General features: G+C 40.5%; 1 protein-coding gene across 3 annotated transcripts in view; it reads right to left on the bottom strand.

Annotated features, from left to right (window-relative positions):
• The window catches only part of CTNND2 (catenin delta 2), a 1,025,780-nt gene that overhangs the window by 419,609 nt on the left and 588,903 nt on the right, over positions 1-17,268 (bottom strand). For all 3 annotated transcript variants that reach the window (XM_067570033.1, XM_067570040.1, XM_067570046.1), the window contains one exon: positions 1,260-1,432. In XM_067570033.1, coding sequence (XP_067426134.1) covers positions 1,260-1,432 — 173 coding nt within the window. The remainder of the gene's footprint in view (positions 1-1,259; positions 1,433-17,268) is intronic.

The raw sequence follows: 17,268 nt of genomic DNA, 5'->3' as shown, positions 1-17,268 counted from the left end.
TTTCTATTCTTTTCAGGGGCTGTCCCTGTTCTCCTCCTGGCTCCAATGCAGCAGGAGGGCAGGAATGCCTCCTATGGAACGACAGAGAAGCTATTATGCTTAATTCCCTGCAGTTATACAGATTCAATCTGAGCCCTGGGTAGAATACTAAAAATGTAAAATATTTAGCTGACTATGCTTTATTTCATTTTTTTCAGTTTGGAGAATAGTGAGGCTTTTCTATTCACATCACTAAAAGGCATAAATATCAGGTAAGAAAAAAAAAACACTGATCCAGCTGAAACAAGGAAGTACTGGACATCTCACAAGAAATCTTCTGAAACTTCTACCCCGGTTCATAGATGGAAGAGGCTAACATAAAGCAGCAAAACTTTTGGAAGATTTTAAGTAAACTGAAGCTAAGCTGCCAGAGGAAAGGCGGCCTTGGGTCCCACTGTAGAGGGGAATGGTATAAGTGTCAGAGCAGATCTGGTTGCAGAAAATTACTCAAACAAGAGAACTGTGATGTGAAGAGTGTGGATAAGTATCTGAACTTTTGGATGCTTACCTGAACTGAACTTCCAAATCTTTGAAATGGGTTGATCATTTACCTGATCAATTATTACATATCTTTCCATAAATAAAACAATAGCAAGGTGCGGGGCAGTAGGTCCAGCTACATCTGTGAGGATCCATTCATATGCAATTAAGCCACTGTAGCAGGCTATAAATTATAGCTCTGTATTACATTCTGCATAATTTGCTAACTTTTGTCTGTACGCTTCACCGTATTTTAGTTTTTATTGCTTTGCACTAACAGCTATCACAAGTGACAGGTAACAATGGTACAGCAGCAAGGCTGCAATTTAGCTGTACAACCACTAATGTTACTGACCATTTGTCCAGAACTATATGTTAATTCAGTGATATTTAAATAGGTACAAAACATAAAATAATAATATAATGGCACATTACAAAAATTAAACATTAGCAACGCCCAACATTTTCAAACCTGGATGCATATAAATTAGTCACCTAAATCCCTATTTCTGTACATATATAAAAATGGATTGCAATGTTTTATTTAAATCAGTATTATTTTATTACTGCATTATATACAGCAGCTCTAAATGTACAAAACCAAGGATGTGACTTTACTTAGTTCTGCTATGGAAATAGCACACCATGACAAAAAGGGTTCATTAGGATTTGTTGAGCCACTAAGCATAGAACAAACAATGTGTGGTGTCAAAGATCTATACTATACTTCTCATACGTACCTGGCTGTAGCTCTGAATGGCAGCTCTGGCTTGACTGCTGCGGGCTGGGAGCTGTGATGTTGCTGTTTCACCCAGGGCAAGGGTCTGGTTGCTATGGTAGCTTGCTGAATACTGGAAAGACCCTTCAGGTTTGGAATTGAGCTGAAGTGCACTCTGGGATAAAAGGCTGGGCCCTGTGTTGAAAGTAATTTTGAGCAGTCAGTGACAGTCTCAGTGAAAGAGAAAGAGCATGTATTATTTATCAAGAGTTGCTGGGAATTATCAAATGAATGATTTCAGTTTTTCACATTTTGACTTTTCAGACCTAAAATCAGGTCAGATAATTTAAATTGGCACATTATCACTTAAGCATAATTATTTTGGCATTCTCAACAAATAAACTGTTTAAAAAAAAAGAAGTCTTATTCTGCTAAACAATGCAACAGGACTAAATAAAACAGATTGTAGTATTTGATAAAGGAATACTGTTTTTTCCTGATTCCGTATAAAGTACTCGGTGTTTAAAATCTATTTTCAAGGTTTCACTTTATAGACACTTTGTTTAGTTTCCATAATTAAACTCAGTTGTTCAGTAGATGAGATGCTGAAAAATCTTCCTCCTAGAACCCATGCCAGCACATTAAATCTATTGATCACTGACAATTTGTAGTATATATGTTATGATGTAATACTTTGGTGCCTGTAGGGAAGAAAGACTTTAAAATATTAATAGCTCCTCTCATCATGTAGGACTCACTCTGTTCTCAGTGAATCTCCAATGACTAGTTTGTCAGCTTATCTAATCTTTTCTATCATGGTAATGCACAACAAGAGAACCAAGTAAAGATAGTGTGCTTAAATTGGTGCTGCCAAAGTGAAATGTATTTAGTGTGACAGGGAAATGAGCAGTATTACTTTCCCTCATAATTTAGTTGTTCTGTGAAACTGAAACATGTTTTAAAATTAATTAGATTTATTTATAAATGATATAGCATATATTTCTATATATATATATGCATCTTGAAATTAAATCTCCTAATTTTAAGATTTAGGAAAGGTGCATGACTGGGTAAAGCACGAGCAACAGTAGTACAAGTTTCCCTACACTGTCCTGCCAATATGCGTCAACCTTGACCTTGAGGAACTATCTATAAGGGTGAGAAAGTAGTTAATTTTTATCCCTCTTATACACAAAACATTACATTCAAATAATATTGTTGAGGTTGCAAAACCAAGCAATCAAGAGTTATGAAATGCCAGAATTAAGGTCCCCTCCAACCTGTCCCTATCCCAGTCTTCTCTTCCCCACCCCTGATTCCTTGCCTTTGGTCACACACACAGAACCTGGGCTGCACTCCCATTCCTAGCTGATTGTATTTGAAGATCACCTCCTCCAGCTTAAAATAAAGTATAGACCTCACAATGAGTCCGCCACCACCACCATTATCCTCTTCTCCATCTCTAGAAGTTCTCCTCCTTCTCAAGCAAAGTTCCCTTTTTTTCCTGCCCCACTTAAAGATCACTCCTTTTTCTTTCTCCTCCCCACAATTTGTTATCCTTTTTTTTTCTGTCATTCCAAACAAAAATGCCTCCTCTCTCTACTCCCTAAAAACAACCCAAACACAATACCCTCTCTCTCTCCATATACACCACATTTACTAGCTTGCTTTATGCTGCTGATGGCTTGTTTCCATGGCTGGACAGGCAGATGAATGTAGAGACAGAGAGGGGATTATTGGAAAAGTGAGGGGAGGAAGTCAGCAGAAGAGAGTTGCGGTAATGTGTTCCTTGTAATGCTGCTGAAGGCAGGCTGATTATATTGTCTGTCAATCTAGCATCTGAGAAGAGTTTGTTCAATTTTCTAATACTTAGGCTGCATTATCTGACTGATTACTTGGCAATATGCAGGTACTGTGTTATCAGAAGAGTATGACTATGTGGTTTGGAATATAGCAAACTGTGATGGAATTTTTTTTAAGCACATTCAATAACACAAATGTATGTTCAAATTAGAAAAATTGAAAATCAGGAAATAGCTCTTATATAGCTCTTTAAATTCATAGACCTCAAAGCACTTTACAAAGAATGTAGTATCATTAGTCTCATTTTACAGATAGGGAAACTCAGACTTCTGCACAAGGTCACCCAGCAGGCTGGGGGCAGAGCTTGGAATACAATATCGGGCTTCTGAGTTCCGGCATAGTGTTCTATCCATTAGGACTAATACTTTACATGGCAGAGCAGAATTCAACATGTAACTACTATTCACTAATACAGTATCTGTTGGTCATTTTAATTACAAGGTAATTACCATGTAATGTCAGGTTACATAGTACCATATCATTACAGGATAAATGCACAAGTGATTCAGTCTTCTAAACTGCACTGCATCTTATGGGGTTAATTACTTTTGGATCTATTAAACCTAATTATACAATGGTCCACCGATGCAGGTAAATATTCTATTCCACAAAGTATCTACATGCTTGTTACATAGCCTTTCATGTACAAATTTCCATGAAAAGTATGGTTCAGATGAAAAAGTTGAGTTTTTTTCCTCCTGAAAATTTGAAATTAGTTATTTTATTAGGGTCATTTTGCTTACAACTTTATATTTGTCACACAGATTTCTAATCAACTCGAATGCAAATATCAAAACCCTACAATTCAAACTGGTCACTACATCTGTTGCAATCTTGATTCATTTTTGACAAAGGAAAGGGCAAGACCACCCCAAAATGCTGTAGCATTCATACCTTTTCAAGAAAAAGGATGGTAGTGAAGATAGAAAGAAGTGCAAGAACATGCATTAAAATTTTGTCACAAATTTCTAATAGTTTACATACCAGTTTTAGAAAAGCATTTAACCCACCTTCAGTCTAATATTTAACAGAAGAAAAATGATTAAATGAAGGGGGCAATATATGAATAGGTGTTTCCCACATTCCAGGTGAGTGCCCTGACCATCGGACTAAATGTTATAAGAGGGGTAGTCACACCTTCTCCTTCTCCTCCACTCCCTAATTTATTTATTTTGGCCTAAACTATTTCATTTCAAGTTCACAGATAGTTTCAGGTTGACTCAAACAGTATTTTTCAGTGACTAAACCATTCATCGAAAAAAACTCACCCAGCTCTAATCCAAATTAATAAAACAACCTTACACTTTAAGCTACAGAATTAATGTAGCCCAACAACATTAACTGTGCCTTAAATTCCATCATAATAGGAATCAGCTCCATAATGTAAATATGGATTGTGGTATTTTAAATATTCAGAAACTGAAATTTAATACATTACATTTATCAGACATTGCTGCTCTTCCCTGATAGGTTTATCTAGTTGACTTTCAGTGGATGAAGTACTCTGGGGTCTGAGGCCATTAGGCTTGATTCCCCACTGCTTTGTATCTTGTTTTGCATTCCCATCTGTGCAAAGTGGCTGTAAAACACTAATAAATCAGATTGGTCATATTTGACTCTCCTTTTGCACAGGTCTCAATCACTACTCAAGCTATAAGACAGTGGAAAATCAGGTCCAGTATTTGTAGAGTGGTCAAATTCAGTGTGAACTTTTGGGTGTATGTGTGTGGGTAGGGAGGGGAGGTCTCAGACCCATATCAGGAGGGCAATTAATAAGTATGGGGTTGTTTCATGACTGTCCTTTGTAGGGGCGTTTCAGCAGCCTTTTGTTGTCATTTAAAGTAGAATGGGGAGTTGTTTGAGGACTATATGTAAAGGGTGAAATTTGAAAATACTGTGATCTCTTGCCCACAGCAGGATGATGGAAGACCATAACTTTAGGCTGTATATGAAAAGTAAAATGAAAGATGACTCTAAAGCTGAGTAAGCGGACTCTAAAAAGGAAAATTAATTGGAGGGGGGGTGTTTACTGCATGCTACAGTAGACACCATTTTAAAAGTTAGTATTTATTCAAGTTTCTATGTAGTAGGATCTTATATGACACTTATTTCTTATTCTAAATATAGGTAAAAACGGCTGTACAATGATCGTCACTAGAAAGTCAATATTTGCCAACATATGCCTGAAAGTGGGACTGTGGGACTGTCATGATAGAGTGAGGAGGTGCACTTAATGAGTTCCCACTCTCCCCTTCCCTAATTAGCAACAGCATTGGTAGCACAGCCCCAACTAGACCCCTTGCCTTATAGTAACACCTGAGGGAGCCTAAAAGAGCAGAGAGCAGGTGACAATAAGTCAGAAATTGCCAAGACACATGCTAGAATAGATTTAATTTTGTTATCAAAAGGTCTTCTTCATGAAATCCTTAATGTTAGAATGGAAATCATATATATCTTGAACCATGCACCAGTCTTCATGAAAATAAAGTCCAATTCAGAACTAGGATGTTGCAAATTAAGTAATATATTGCTAAAAGACAAATATTTAGTGGGGAAAAATAAAAAACCATATTGATCATTACATTATGGATGATGCCTTCCAGGATATAATCTTAGGAACTAGGTGGGAGGCCTTTAAAGCAGTAATAAGGGGACATACTATCTCATACAATAGCTATGGAGGGGGAGACATACACAGAAATAAGCAGACTTAGGGGGACAAATTTACAGTTTTCAGAAGCAATATAACTTAGCTAATAACACAGACAGACTCCAAGAGAGTAAGAATGACCTCACCACACATTAAGCCGTGGGGGGCAGTTGTCTGGTTTGTTGGAAAACGTGCATGCTTCTTTAAGGGCTAGAGAGCCAGGGAATGGTTTCTGCTGCAGTTGCAGACCAGGACTGTGCGGTGATGCTGATCCATTCCCCTCCCTCCCGGTGACCAGAAGAGAGGGAGGATTATATAGGTCCATGGCAGTACAGGGAAAGCCCTCTTTTACCTGAACCAGGTGGAGCAGCACACTCCCACCCATGAAAGTGGTGAAATACCAGGTTTTGTCAGGATCTGCTGGGCTCTTTTCTCAGGAGGTTGGGAAGGAATTATTCCCTCCCCACCAGACTGGCCAAGGCAAAGTGGTGTTTTTTCTGCCTACTCCATAGCACGTTCAAAAGCGGGGCTTAGTTGGTGCATACATGAAATAAGAGTTAGGCTATGATGTCGCAACTCATCATGCAAATGTGGGGCAGATGTCCAGTGCAGATACTCCATAATGAAGGATACAGAGATCAGATAAAATGCACTGGTAAAGGATTTAAAGAAGGTATTCTTGAAAGGAGTGGAAATGGTTGGGGTAGGGGGTTCCTATGACTGGTATAGTAGGCAGCCAACCTCCCATAGCCACACCCACAAACCCTTCTTCAAAGGTGGGGTGAGGTGAGGTCCTAGCAGCAGATTGGCTGGGGACCAGGATGGGAATCGGGTGGAGGGGCTGACATAAGCCCCTGGGTATATATTGAAATGATTATGGAATTACCTGTGCTATACAATTTTATCTGCCAGGTTCTCCCAGGCATTTAAAATAATGTTGCAGCCTAATTAAACCATATCCTCCTGTCCTTCCAGTATAGCCTGACAAAGCAAAAAAAGCATTAGAAGCGCAGATAATAGAAAAAGCCCAGGCAGCTCTCCTATTGCCAAAGAAAGGTTCTATGAATGAGGGACCAAGGCAGGAATATTTCCAGTCACATGGATGTCTAACAGAAGATCCAGACAAGCCATACCTCAAGGCCAAAACTGGGGTACTCTGAAAACAAATAAGGGATTAACAAAATATTAGAGGAATATTTCTAGGAGATATACACTAGCACATAAGTAAACAAGGAAGATATGGGAGCTAATATACCTCAAAATATTAAAATGCCCAGAGGTACTTTTAAAATGAAAAAGAGTTATAAAAAGGTTCAATAACACAGGAAGAAACAGAGATAGCAATTTCATCATTAACACTGGGAAAGAGTCCTGGACTAGATTCATACATCTCTGAATTCTATAAAATGTTTAAAGCACAGGTAACTCCCTAGTTAGCGAGTGAACTCCAGCCTCCTCACACAAAGAGTGCTTACTGGGCAACTTTTATCAGTTAGATGTAGTTTTGATACCTTAAAAACATCAGGATTTATCAGATCCAACCTCTTACAGGCTCAACTTTTTAATAAATATAGATAGTAAGATTCTGACTAAAGTACTGACATCTAGTTTAGAGACAATAATACCTAAACTGATGCCCCAAAACCAAGCTGGTTGTATAAAAAAAAGAAGACCATTAAATAATACAAGGAAACTTCTACAGTATGTGGTACAGCACTCAAGGTGCACTAATAAAGAGACATACACTACAAATATGACTGTTATAAAGGATTTTGACTGAGAACACAACACATTTATATTCAGAAATACTGGAGAAATTTGGATTGGGGGGACACTATCAAAAGTGGATCAAATAATCTATAAAAACCCTATGGCATATATCTGGGGAAATGTTGCAAAAACTGAACCAATGCCATTACTCAGAGGAACATGACAAGGACGTCCCTAATCAACCTTATTATTTCTTTTAATTATTGAACCATTAGCACAAAAGATCAGGGACAGTGAAGAAATTCATGGAATAAGTGTATTGGGAATAGAAAACAATGTTTCATTATAAGATGATGACCTTATGTTTTTCATTCAAGACAGAATTAAAAGTTTGCCAGTAAAACAAGAAATAATTGAAATTTTTGCTCAGGAATCAGTAAACTACACTAAACTACTCTAATTCAAAGATATTATACCTTGGCTCAGAAAGATACTTAATAGATATTAAATGCTCACTGAAAATAGTGAATAATAAAATTAGGTATTTAGGCACTGATGTATCACCTAAAGTGGGGGTACTTTTGAATTAAATATTAAGTCATTAATGAAAATTATCTACAATGACCTAGACAGGTGGACACTATTACCATTGACTTTGATAGGCAGAAAGTAAGTACTTAAAATGAATGTCCGAATCAAGATCCTGTATCCTTTTAACATGATTCCCTTTACATTTTCCCCTCCCCCCCCTCAATTTAAGTAAATAAATAAATTTTAAAAAGTTATTCAAAGATTCCTATGGTCAAACCAGAAATCAAGAAACAAAATGGAATAGTTAAAACGTTCAGTTGAGATGGGAGGCCTGGAACTACCAGATTTCAAATGATACTATAAGATGTCACAAATTAGAGAGGTACTGGAATGGGTCTCTAATGGAGAAAATCCATCATTAATAGAGACAGAACGGAAACTGGCAAACCTGAATATAACTGTGTATTAAACCTAACCTATATTCAAAATTCTTGCACTCAAGAAACTTCATCACTTACACTGCTAATTGGGAATATGTGAGATATTTGATCAAATTAAAAAAACCCACAACTTCACAGAATAAAAAATAAGAAATTATAGTGCTTCCATGACCCGGCTGAACAACCCTTTATATAAATAGATATAGATGATACATTAAATAAAGAAAAGGATGCACAATGTAAGCTTATACAGATTGCTTTCTTTAATTTAAAAAACACTTTGGAAAAGAAAGGAACCAACAAAACCATCTGCATTAGAAAATTCCATACAAGGACTTGAAGTTTCACTGGTCAAGATTACATTTATATTGAACATATAATTCCAGGACTATGTTTTTAAAAGACAAACCACATACAGCTATTAAGTTATGGAGTGTAGACTGTAAATATGAAAATAGCATTAAAAGAATTGAATGAGATAATGCAGACGATAAATATCGGTTCTAATACTAACCAGATAATGCAAGTTCAATACTATTTAATTCATATAATGTATGTTTCTCCTTCTCTATATAACAAGATACATACTGTTGCCCCAGACATCTGTATAAAATGCAAAATAGCTAGGTCTTCTTTCATACATGATATGGGAATGCTGAATGATAAAAAATATTTTGAAAATATATTATGAAAATACATACATACATATATAGAGAGATAGAATGCAAACATTTCTAAAAGCCTGCATTGGGTGTTGGTCTGTTAAAAAGATTGTAGAATGGCTAATAATACAGGACAATATATATTGTGCAAATAGTGCCACATAAACTCACAAAAAATATATAGTATGCCTTGCACAGGAAAACAGAATAACTGAAGTCACTATGCTTTAATATAGACATAATAATCTTGTACTTATAGGAACAATAGACAGTGAGGAAGGGAATACACAGAGGACAATAACTGAATTACAAATGCTGACTTTTTAATGATGACCACTGTATTAAGTACTGATGGTGAAAAGGTAAGAGGCCTGCTTTTCTGCCTTATTACACCAGATTTCAACTGGTGTAACTCCACTGAAGACAATGGACAATGAACACTAACGAAGTGCAGACTAGGACTCAAGGTATACAGGTGTGAATTTGTGTTAGGATACAGGGACAGAAATAAGTTATCTGGGCTACGTCAAGTCTGCATTTCTAAAAATATATTAGGTTATTGATATTTTTAACAACCTTAACTCCATTTTAACAAAACCTAGTTTTGGAATTATCTAAGACATTTATATGAATTGCTCTGCGACACTCTGCTGTACATTAATGATTCTGAAAGATGGAGTTTATTTATGTCTACTTTTGTGAAGTATAGTAAACTCCTTCAGTACTTCCTATAGTAGTTATGGCTCCTGTGAGGTTCCCTGCAATAATTTTAAGTTCTGCAGAAGTTTCTATGGATCTGGCAACCAACTAGCCATCCATCCATCCATCCAACAAACAAACAAAAAGCCCTAAAAAAAGACAATATACCAAATTTGGAGTTAATAGGCTAATTTCTTTTCAGTATCAAAACTTAAAAAGTAAAATTTTCCTAAACTGGAAGCCTCTAATTCCTCAAGCAATCATATATCACACTGCATTACTGTCTTGTCTATCTCTAAATTTTCAGATGAATTCTCCTCTGGCACAAGATGATGTATGAAAGTGTTCAGAAGGAATGGTTTCATTCTGGCAAGATGGGTGTGTCAAATTCTGGTTTACTATCGAACGCCAGTTACACTTCATCTGGATTGACTACTATTTCTTCAAATGATTGTGTTTTTGGTGTGTTCTCCGAGTCTTAAAAATAAAACTCAGCTGCTTCTGTCAGCTGAAAAAAAAGGGATAACACAAATATTAAAAAATGCATTGTGTATTATATTGTTTACTGAAGTTCGCTTCTTTCCTAAAAGGAATCCATTTCACTTTAGTTGAACATACAGATTTTAGAATTCTAAAGTCACAGGTTTAAGAATTCTGTAGCATCCAAAGTCCTGTGGCAGTTTCAGGATACCAAATGTTTTAATCAAACTCATTTAAAATTACCTGGTTGGCAAAAGGAGGCACTTAAAGGAAAACCTAACAGTTTAGAAAAGCCTGATTTTTTAATAACAACAGGCCAAATTCCTCTCTGATGGAATTCAGCTGATGTCAAAGAGATGTATATAGTACCAGAGCAGGATTTACACCTTACGCACTGCTAGGCACAGCATCTTCAGCTGATCCTCTGCCTACAGCTGATCTTGTGTTTTCCACATGGGGGGAGGATAATGAGAAAGAGAGGGGCTGGCAAGACCAGCTCCGCGTGGGTAGGAGGAGGGGCTGGGGCGACTGACTTGGTCAGCTCTGCACAGGGGAAATATGCTCACCCCTGGGCTCCAACTTCTGGCCTAGCCATGGGGAAGGGCCTCACAGGGAAGAGGAGGAGCAGGATGATGGGGCCAGAGTTCTGGTGCTCATGTGGGGTCCCCAAATTGGCCGGGACCACTGGGCACGGGGCCCATGCGATAATCCGCCACTGTTTAGGTGCCCCTAGGCACATGCCTACTGTGCCTAATTGGAAATCTGGCCTTTTATAGTACAAAGACTTCATTAGAAAACATTTTCCTCAGATTTTGATTTTTCAGTTCATGCCCATGAAGATGCTGTGTGATACTGAGATTTCACATTCTTTTATTCCTCTATGCAATTAAGGTTGCTAAAGCTCTACTTCTTTCATGGAAAAAGGTGCCACTTTTCATGAAACATAATGGAAAATTTCACATTAAACTTCATAAACAAATATTTTAATAGGCAGTATCAACTCGACAAAGCTTTATAAAAGGTGCTGGAAATGTTTCAGCACATGCCTGAAGAAAGAAATAAGGAATTTTCGGTTACTTGTTAGTATGTTGGATTTTTATTAATATCTGATAGATGGTTTCCTGCTCTGAACTGGGATGAGCAGGCCTGCTCCTCCTGACTCAGCCATGGAGCAGCCACACCGTTAGGTGAAGGGAGGCCAGACCCAGGTGGAGCAGGCGACCTTGGTCCTGGGACAGGAGGTCTGGTCGCAGTGGCAGGGACTATTGCTTGGGTCCCGCCAGCTCCAGCAGCATCCCGACCAATGTTGTTGGGGCCACACTGGTGCCACGAGAATAACCCGAGTTCTGTCTCTCTTCACTTTCAGGAGGACCTGAAAGGAGGAATCGGGAGGAAGACATACAAAAGACTCCCTGACCAGGAAAGGAGAAAGGCATTGGTGATAGAGCCTGCACTGAGTCCCTGATGGGAACAGAAGAGGGATGGGAAAGGAGGGTGGAAAGGCGGGAGGGAGGCAAACTGGAGAGTAAAGCTGGTGGCCACCGTGTTGAACAGCCATCTGTCTGAAGTTATGGTGGCCCAGGCTTGGAGGAAACGGGCCAAACAAGAGGAAAACAGAAGAGGGGGTGGATCCGTAAATGTAAGTGGCAGGTCGCTCTCAGGCGCACCTTCAAAAGGCCTGTTTCCCACCTTGATTATGGCAGCTAGAGCCTGGGAAAGGACCGGGAGATGATGATTGGCCCTGGCGTCTCTTATAGTCTTTATTTTTCTTTTTATAGAAGCCCCTGTGGGGACAGTCCTTAGAATGCTGCTCCTGCTGGGGCCTGAAGTGCCTCCTAGATGAAGAAGGTACATACAGGCCAAGGCACTTCAAGGTAGCTCTTGAATCTTTCATGTCATGCAGCCTGGAGTCCGTTTGCCTGGTGAAGAAGGCCATGACATCGAAAGGGAGGTCCTGTATGGACTGCTGGACATCTGATGCATGAACAGAGGATTGTAGCCAGGACACTCGTCTCATCGATATTGCAGAGGCCATCATCCTGGTCGCAGAGTCCGCTGCATCGGAGGCCACTTGCAGGGATGCCCTGGCCACTGATCTCCCCTCTTCTAAGATGGCCTCAAAATCTTGCTTAGAGGAAGGGGACAATGCATCCGCAAACTTGTCCAGTGACTGCCATATATTGAAATGGTATCTACCAAGCAGTGTTTGCTGGTTCGTTACCTGTAGTTGGAGACTGGCCATGGAATAAATTTTTTGACCAAATAAGTCAAGTCTCTTGGTGTCTTTGTGTTTAGGAGTCGAGCTAACTTTCCCCTGTCTGTCCCTTTAATTAGTGGCTGTGACAACCAGGAATCCCGGCAAGGGGTGGGTATAAAGATATTCAAACCCTTTAGCCGATACATAATATTTTCCCTCTGCCCTCTTAGAGATGGGTGGCAGAGAGGCTGGGGTTTGCCACAGGGTCTTGGATAGTTTAACAACCCCCTCATGGACCAGGAGGTCCACACTGCTAGAGGCTGCTGAGGCCAAAATTCCAAAGAGTTAGTCGACCGGCTCATCCAGCTCCTCTATTTGGATGCCCAAGTTGGAGGCAACCCTTTTCAACAAGTCCTTCAAGACATCTACAGATGAGGGTCCCATGACTACCTCGTCGAAAGAGGATGAGGCCAGCACCTGGGCTTGGGGAGGGGCCTCCGCCCTGGGTGTGGTGGTTCCCTCTGGGCTTGATGTACGTGAGCCGTCCCGGTCAGAGTCTGAATCCAGGTGCAGTGCCGAACTCTGGGGAATGGAGGAGTGCGGCACTGATGTACCTCTCCCAGAACCGGTTTGCAGCATCCTCGTGGGAAAACCCCACCAATAAGGCCATGGACTGGGCCACTGTTCCTGCGGCCGTGCTCCCATAGGCGGCACTGTTGGGAAAGACGGCATCAGGGCTGGAGCCTGCCTGGTATGAACAACTTCCTTGCTGTTTGATGAGGCAGCGCTGTCTGTGAGCCAGGGTACTGCTGACTCCAAGTATCTCACGGTGCCATGCAGAGCTTGTTGATGCACTTGCGAGAGGTACGGAGAACCCGAATGGTGGGCGTGATGGGACCAGCTCTTATCTTTTGGCTTCCTATAAGGGCTAGGCGAGCGGGGCCCCAGTGCCAGAGAAACATGTCATGGACCAGGTGACCTTCGGTGTTGAGCCCGGTGCTGGGTCTCTAAGAAACAAACTATGTACACTAGAACAGAGAATAAACCACTAAGTTTAGCGCGAGAACTTGTGAAGGCAAGAGACGTTCCAGCACTGTCACTGGCAGCAAGAAGGAATTGAGAGGGAGAGTGAGCCGGCAGTGCCTATATGTGGGCACATGTGCGTGCCACTGCAGGGAGTATTAGAGCTGGCTCATATGGGTACCACTAGGGAAAAACGTTTTCTGGCACTGGTTCCGATGGCGTACACACACACCTAAGTTGGGAATGGACATGAGCAAGCACTCCAATAAGAATCAGGTGGTCACATACATCACATTAATGTGACATGGAGGAAGGCAGAGAAAAAGATCTGAAATTATCAGGCAGTAGTACCTTGTCTCAAAATAAATTACAGCAGTCACTTCTGATATTTTTAAACAAATTAGGCTGTTGGTAACAATTAAGTTATGTTAGCGGAAATATAATATAAAAGATGGTAAAATGTTAACTGCCATACAAGAGAACTTCAGTAGATCTAATAAAGCTATTTTTCTTTCCCTTTAGTACAGTAGAACCTCTCGCCTTTCTGACTTGACAAGACTCAGGTCTTGCATCTTTCCTTCTCCAAAATGGAATGGTCTCATCTGGTCTCTGCGGAGGGCCAGTTCAAACTTGAGGCCTCTGTGAAGTCAACTAATTGAGGATCATGTCTACAAGTGTTAAGATTTGCTATATCATCTTTTCCCTTAGAGAAACTCCTATGCCACACAATCTGTGGGTAGCTGCGTCCCACATGGGCTGTTGCAAGAGAACAAGAAATATGTAAAAAACTGATGTGTGTGTTTCTGTAGAGAGTTAAGTGAAATTGGCAGCTGCGGGTTTATTGTTACATAGAGGGAAGAGAAAATGAGTGATGTGTTCCAGCCAGAGCTACCACAAAAGGGGGTGAAATCCTGCTTTTGCTCAGGGCTCAAGTAATCACCCCTGACCTGTTGTTAGCATGTAGTAGCTCATACCCAACAATATGGCTGCCAGGTTTTGTTCTGCTTTGTGTGAGATATTTTATGCAAATTATTTAATGGGACAATTTGCATCCATATACCCATACACTTAAAATCATGGTCAGCACACTCTGCCCCAAGCAGGCAGGGATAGGTCACAAAGTGGCACAAACCTTGGCAGCCCTGGATAGGATAGAGTAGTGGGTGCTCTAGGATTTTGGGGGATGAGTGTTTCTTGGGGCAGTCTTGAGGAGTACAGGCTCCCTGGTGCAGTGAATTCCTGGAGTAGCTGGACTGCCATGGAGACAAAGTGTACAGAGGCTCCTGGAGGGCAGACAGTGGGGTGATGTGGGGGTTAATACCTGCTTTCATGAGCCTCCGCCACCTACTGATTCTGGGGCCTGTTCCTGCAAGGGGAGGTGAAGTAGCTTTCCCACAGCTGGCAGCAAGCAAGATGAGTTAACATGCCGGAACATACTTTTGAAAGTCACTCCCAGGTGACTATTATCAACCTCTTCTCAAATACCTTTCTGAGTAATATGCTAACCATGACTGGTTAATTACCTTCTGTACATCCAGGTATTAATACATTAAATTCTTCTTCCACTCTTTCAAGACACTACACACTGCTGCCCCTACTTACATCCCACTACTCTACTCCTATGCCAGCTAGTCCTCCCCTTCTTTATTTTTTATTTATTATAACACTTATTCCCCCTTCTTTAGCCCTTTGCCTATTGGCATTATTTTATGTTTGTTCCAGTTAAAATGTAAACACTGTGGGAGGGACATTTTTTTTTTCTTTTATTTCTGTAGAGCACCAGTAATAAGCAAAATTTCCACAGTTTACACACACACACACACACACACACACACACACACACAAACACACACACACACACACACACCACCCCCTGATATTCTGGAGTAGTTGCAGTTATCTCTTTGCTCAAAATGATTATTTCACTTTTTCTGGATTTAATATATAGTATCAGGTAAGATCGGAGAAATTAATTTACAATTCTCTAAACAGCTATGTGGGATTAAAAAGCAAATGGTTAAGCTCTAATACTTTGCTTTTATCAGTGTCTAAAGAGAATGGTAATGTGAAATCCACAGATTTATTTACAGGCTGTCAGATTCTATAGATTAAGGTTAATGAAGGGTGAGTCTCTAAAGGTTTGATTTGAATAAGATTCCCAAATTTATCTGAACTATTTCTCTTTAGTATTCACAATGAAAAACGCTCATGAAATTTCCGGCCTTGGGGTCCCATGAGAATAGTCTCTCTCATGATGTTTTCCTTTAACCAGCAGAAAGGTGGGATGTGAAAGTGTCTGTGTGGGGGGGAATTAAGCAAAGTATTTGAAATTTCAACTAAGGTTTGGATTTTTTCTGTAACTGAACTAATTTGCTCATCCCTAATTAATCCTCCAGATTCCTAGAGGATTAAAAACATTTATTTACCCATTAACTGGTTCCTTGAGATGTTGTACTCAGTGTAGATCTCACTGGAGGGGCACATGTACCTCACATGTGTAAGATTAGATCTTTTGAAAAGCAATGACCTTTGGGGCTGCACATGCACCCTGTGCCTCCTTGTGCTCCCTACAAGGGCATAAAGGGCAGTGTGGCCCTGATCCTCCCTCAGTTCCCTTGCAATTCAAAGCCCACATTAGCTGAGGACTCCAAAAGTGGAGACTGAGGGTGAGTCATGGGATCCACACTGATTACAATATTTTGAAGAGCCACAGTTACTGTGCGTGAATGGTGGGAAGGAGACATTGAGCAGTGACAGTCGAACACAGAGGGAAGTACTGGTCTCCTGAACTTTGCATCAGACCTAGCTGCCCTGTCAAGGGCATAATAACTTATATTCTTGTGGCGAAAGATAGGCACACCAAACAACTACACGGTTCATGGGGCTCTCCTGAACAGAAGACACCTTCTATCCCTCTTTCAGAGGACTGAGACTATCACAGGACCGGTAGGGCTTGAAAGCTGCAGGTTTTAAATCTGCCATGTCGAAAAGCCCTGTTCATGGTCTGTCAGTATTCAGTTCATATAGGTCAAAATGTTCCTGCTTGTCCGATATCAGCAGAACAAGAGAGTTTTAGAGTTTTAGCTGGAGCTATAAACTAGTACCATGGTTCTCAACCTTTATTCAGACTACTGTATCCCTTTCAGGAGTCTGAAGCTTGAGCCCCACCGCCTGTGGATGACACATATAACTCAGCTTTGCAGGGCCCCCTATGGCATGGGGCCCCGGGCCATTGTCCTGCTTGCCACCCCCTAATGCCAGCCCTGCACTTGCAAACCCTGTAAACCACGACACCCAGGTTGAGAAACACTGATCTAGGTGAGTTGATGAACCCCTGGAAGACCTCTGTGTATCCTCAGGGGTACACATATCCCTGGTTGAGAACTACTGAACTAGTGAGTCAGACACTTGCCAGATTCAGTCTCACTGCCATGGTTGGTAAGAGAGAACTGAAGGAGGCTTGCAGCTTCCTTGTCCTTTAAGCCCTTGTACATAAGTATGAGGAAAGAAGGGCGCATGTACAGTCATGCCAGACACTGATATTCAAGAGACTGAGCTTCTGCATATGTGCATCTACAGTGGGATCCACAGTGACACATACTCGAAGAAGAACATATGGTCTTCATTAGAGCAATGTGCGTGTATGCCATGGGCAAACTCCTTTGTGTGTGCCAAGGATGACTCAGTTGGATTATCCTGGTAATCACAGTAGGGGATTATATGGAAATAACTACCACCAATCAGCAGACTATTGGCTCACATGACACCAAAGCTCA

Source organism: Emydura macquarii, unplaced genomic scaffold, assembly GCF_026122565.2.
Source record: "Emydura macquarii macquarii isolate MOO-44397 ecotype Brisbane River unplaced genomic scaffold, CSIRO-AGI_Emac_v2 contig_320, whole genome shotgun sequence".
Classification (NCBI taxonomy): Eukaryota; Metazoa; Chordata; order Testudines; family Chelidae; genus Emydura; species Emydura macquarii.
Note: the sequence above shows the minus strand (reverse complement) of the source record. Positions and strands in the feature narration are given on the sequence as shown.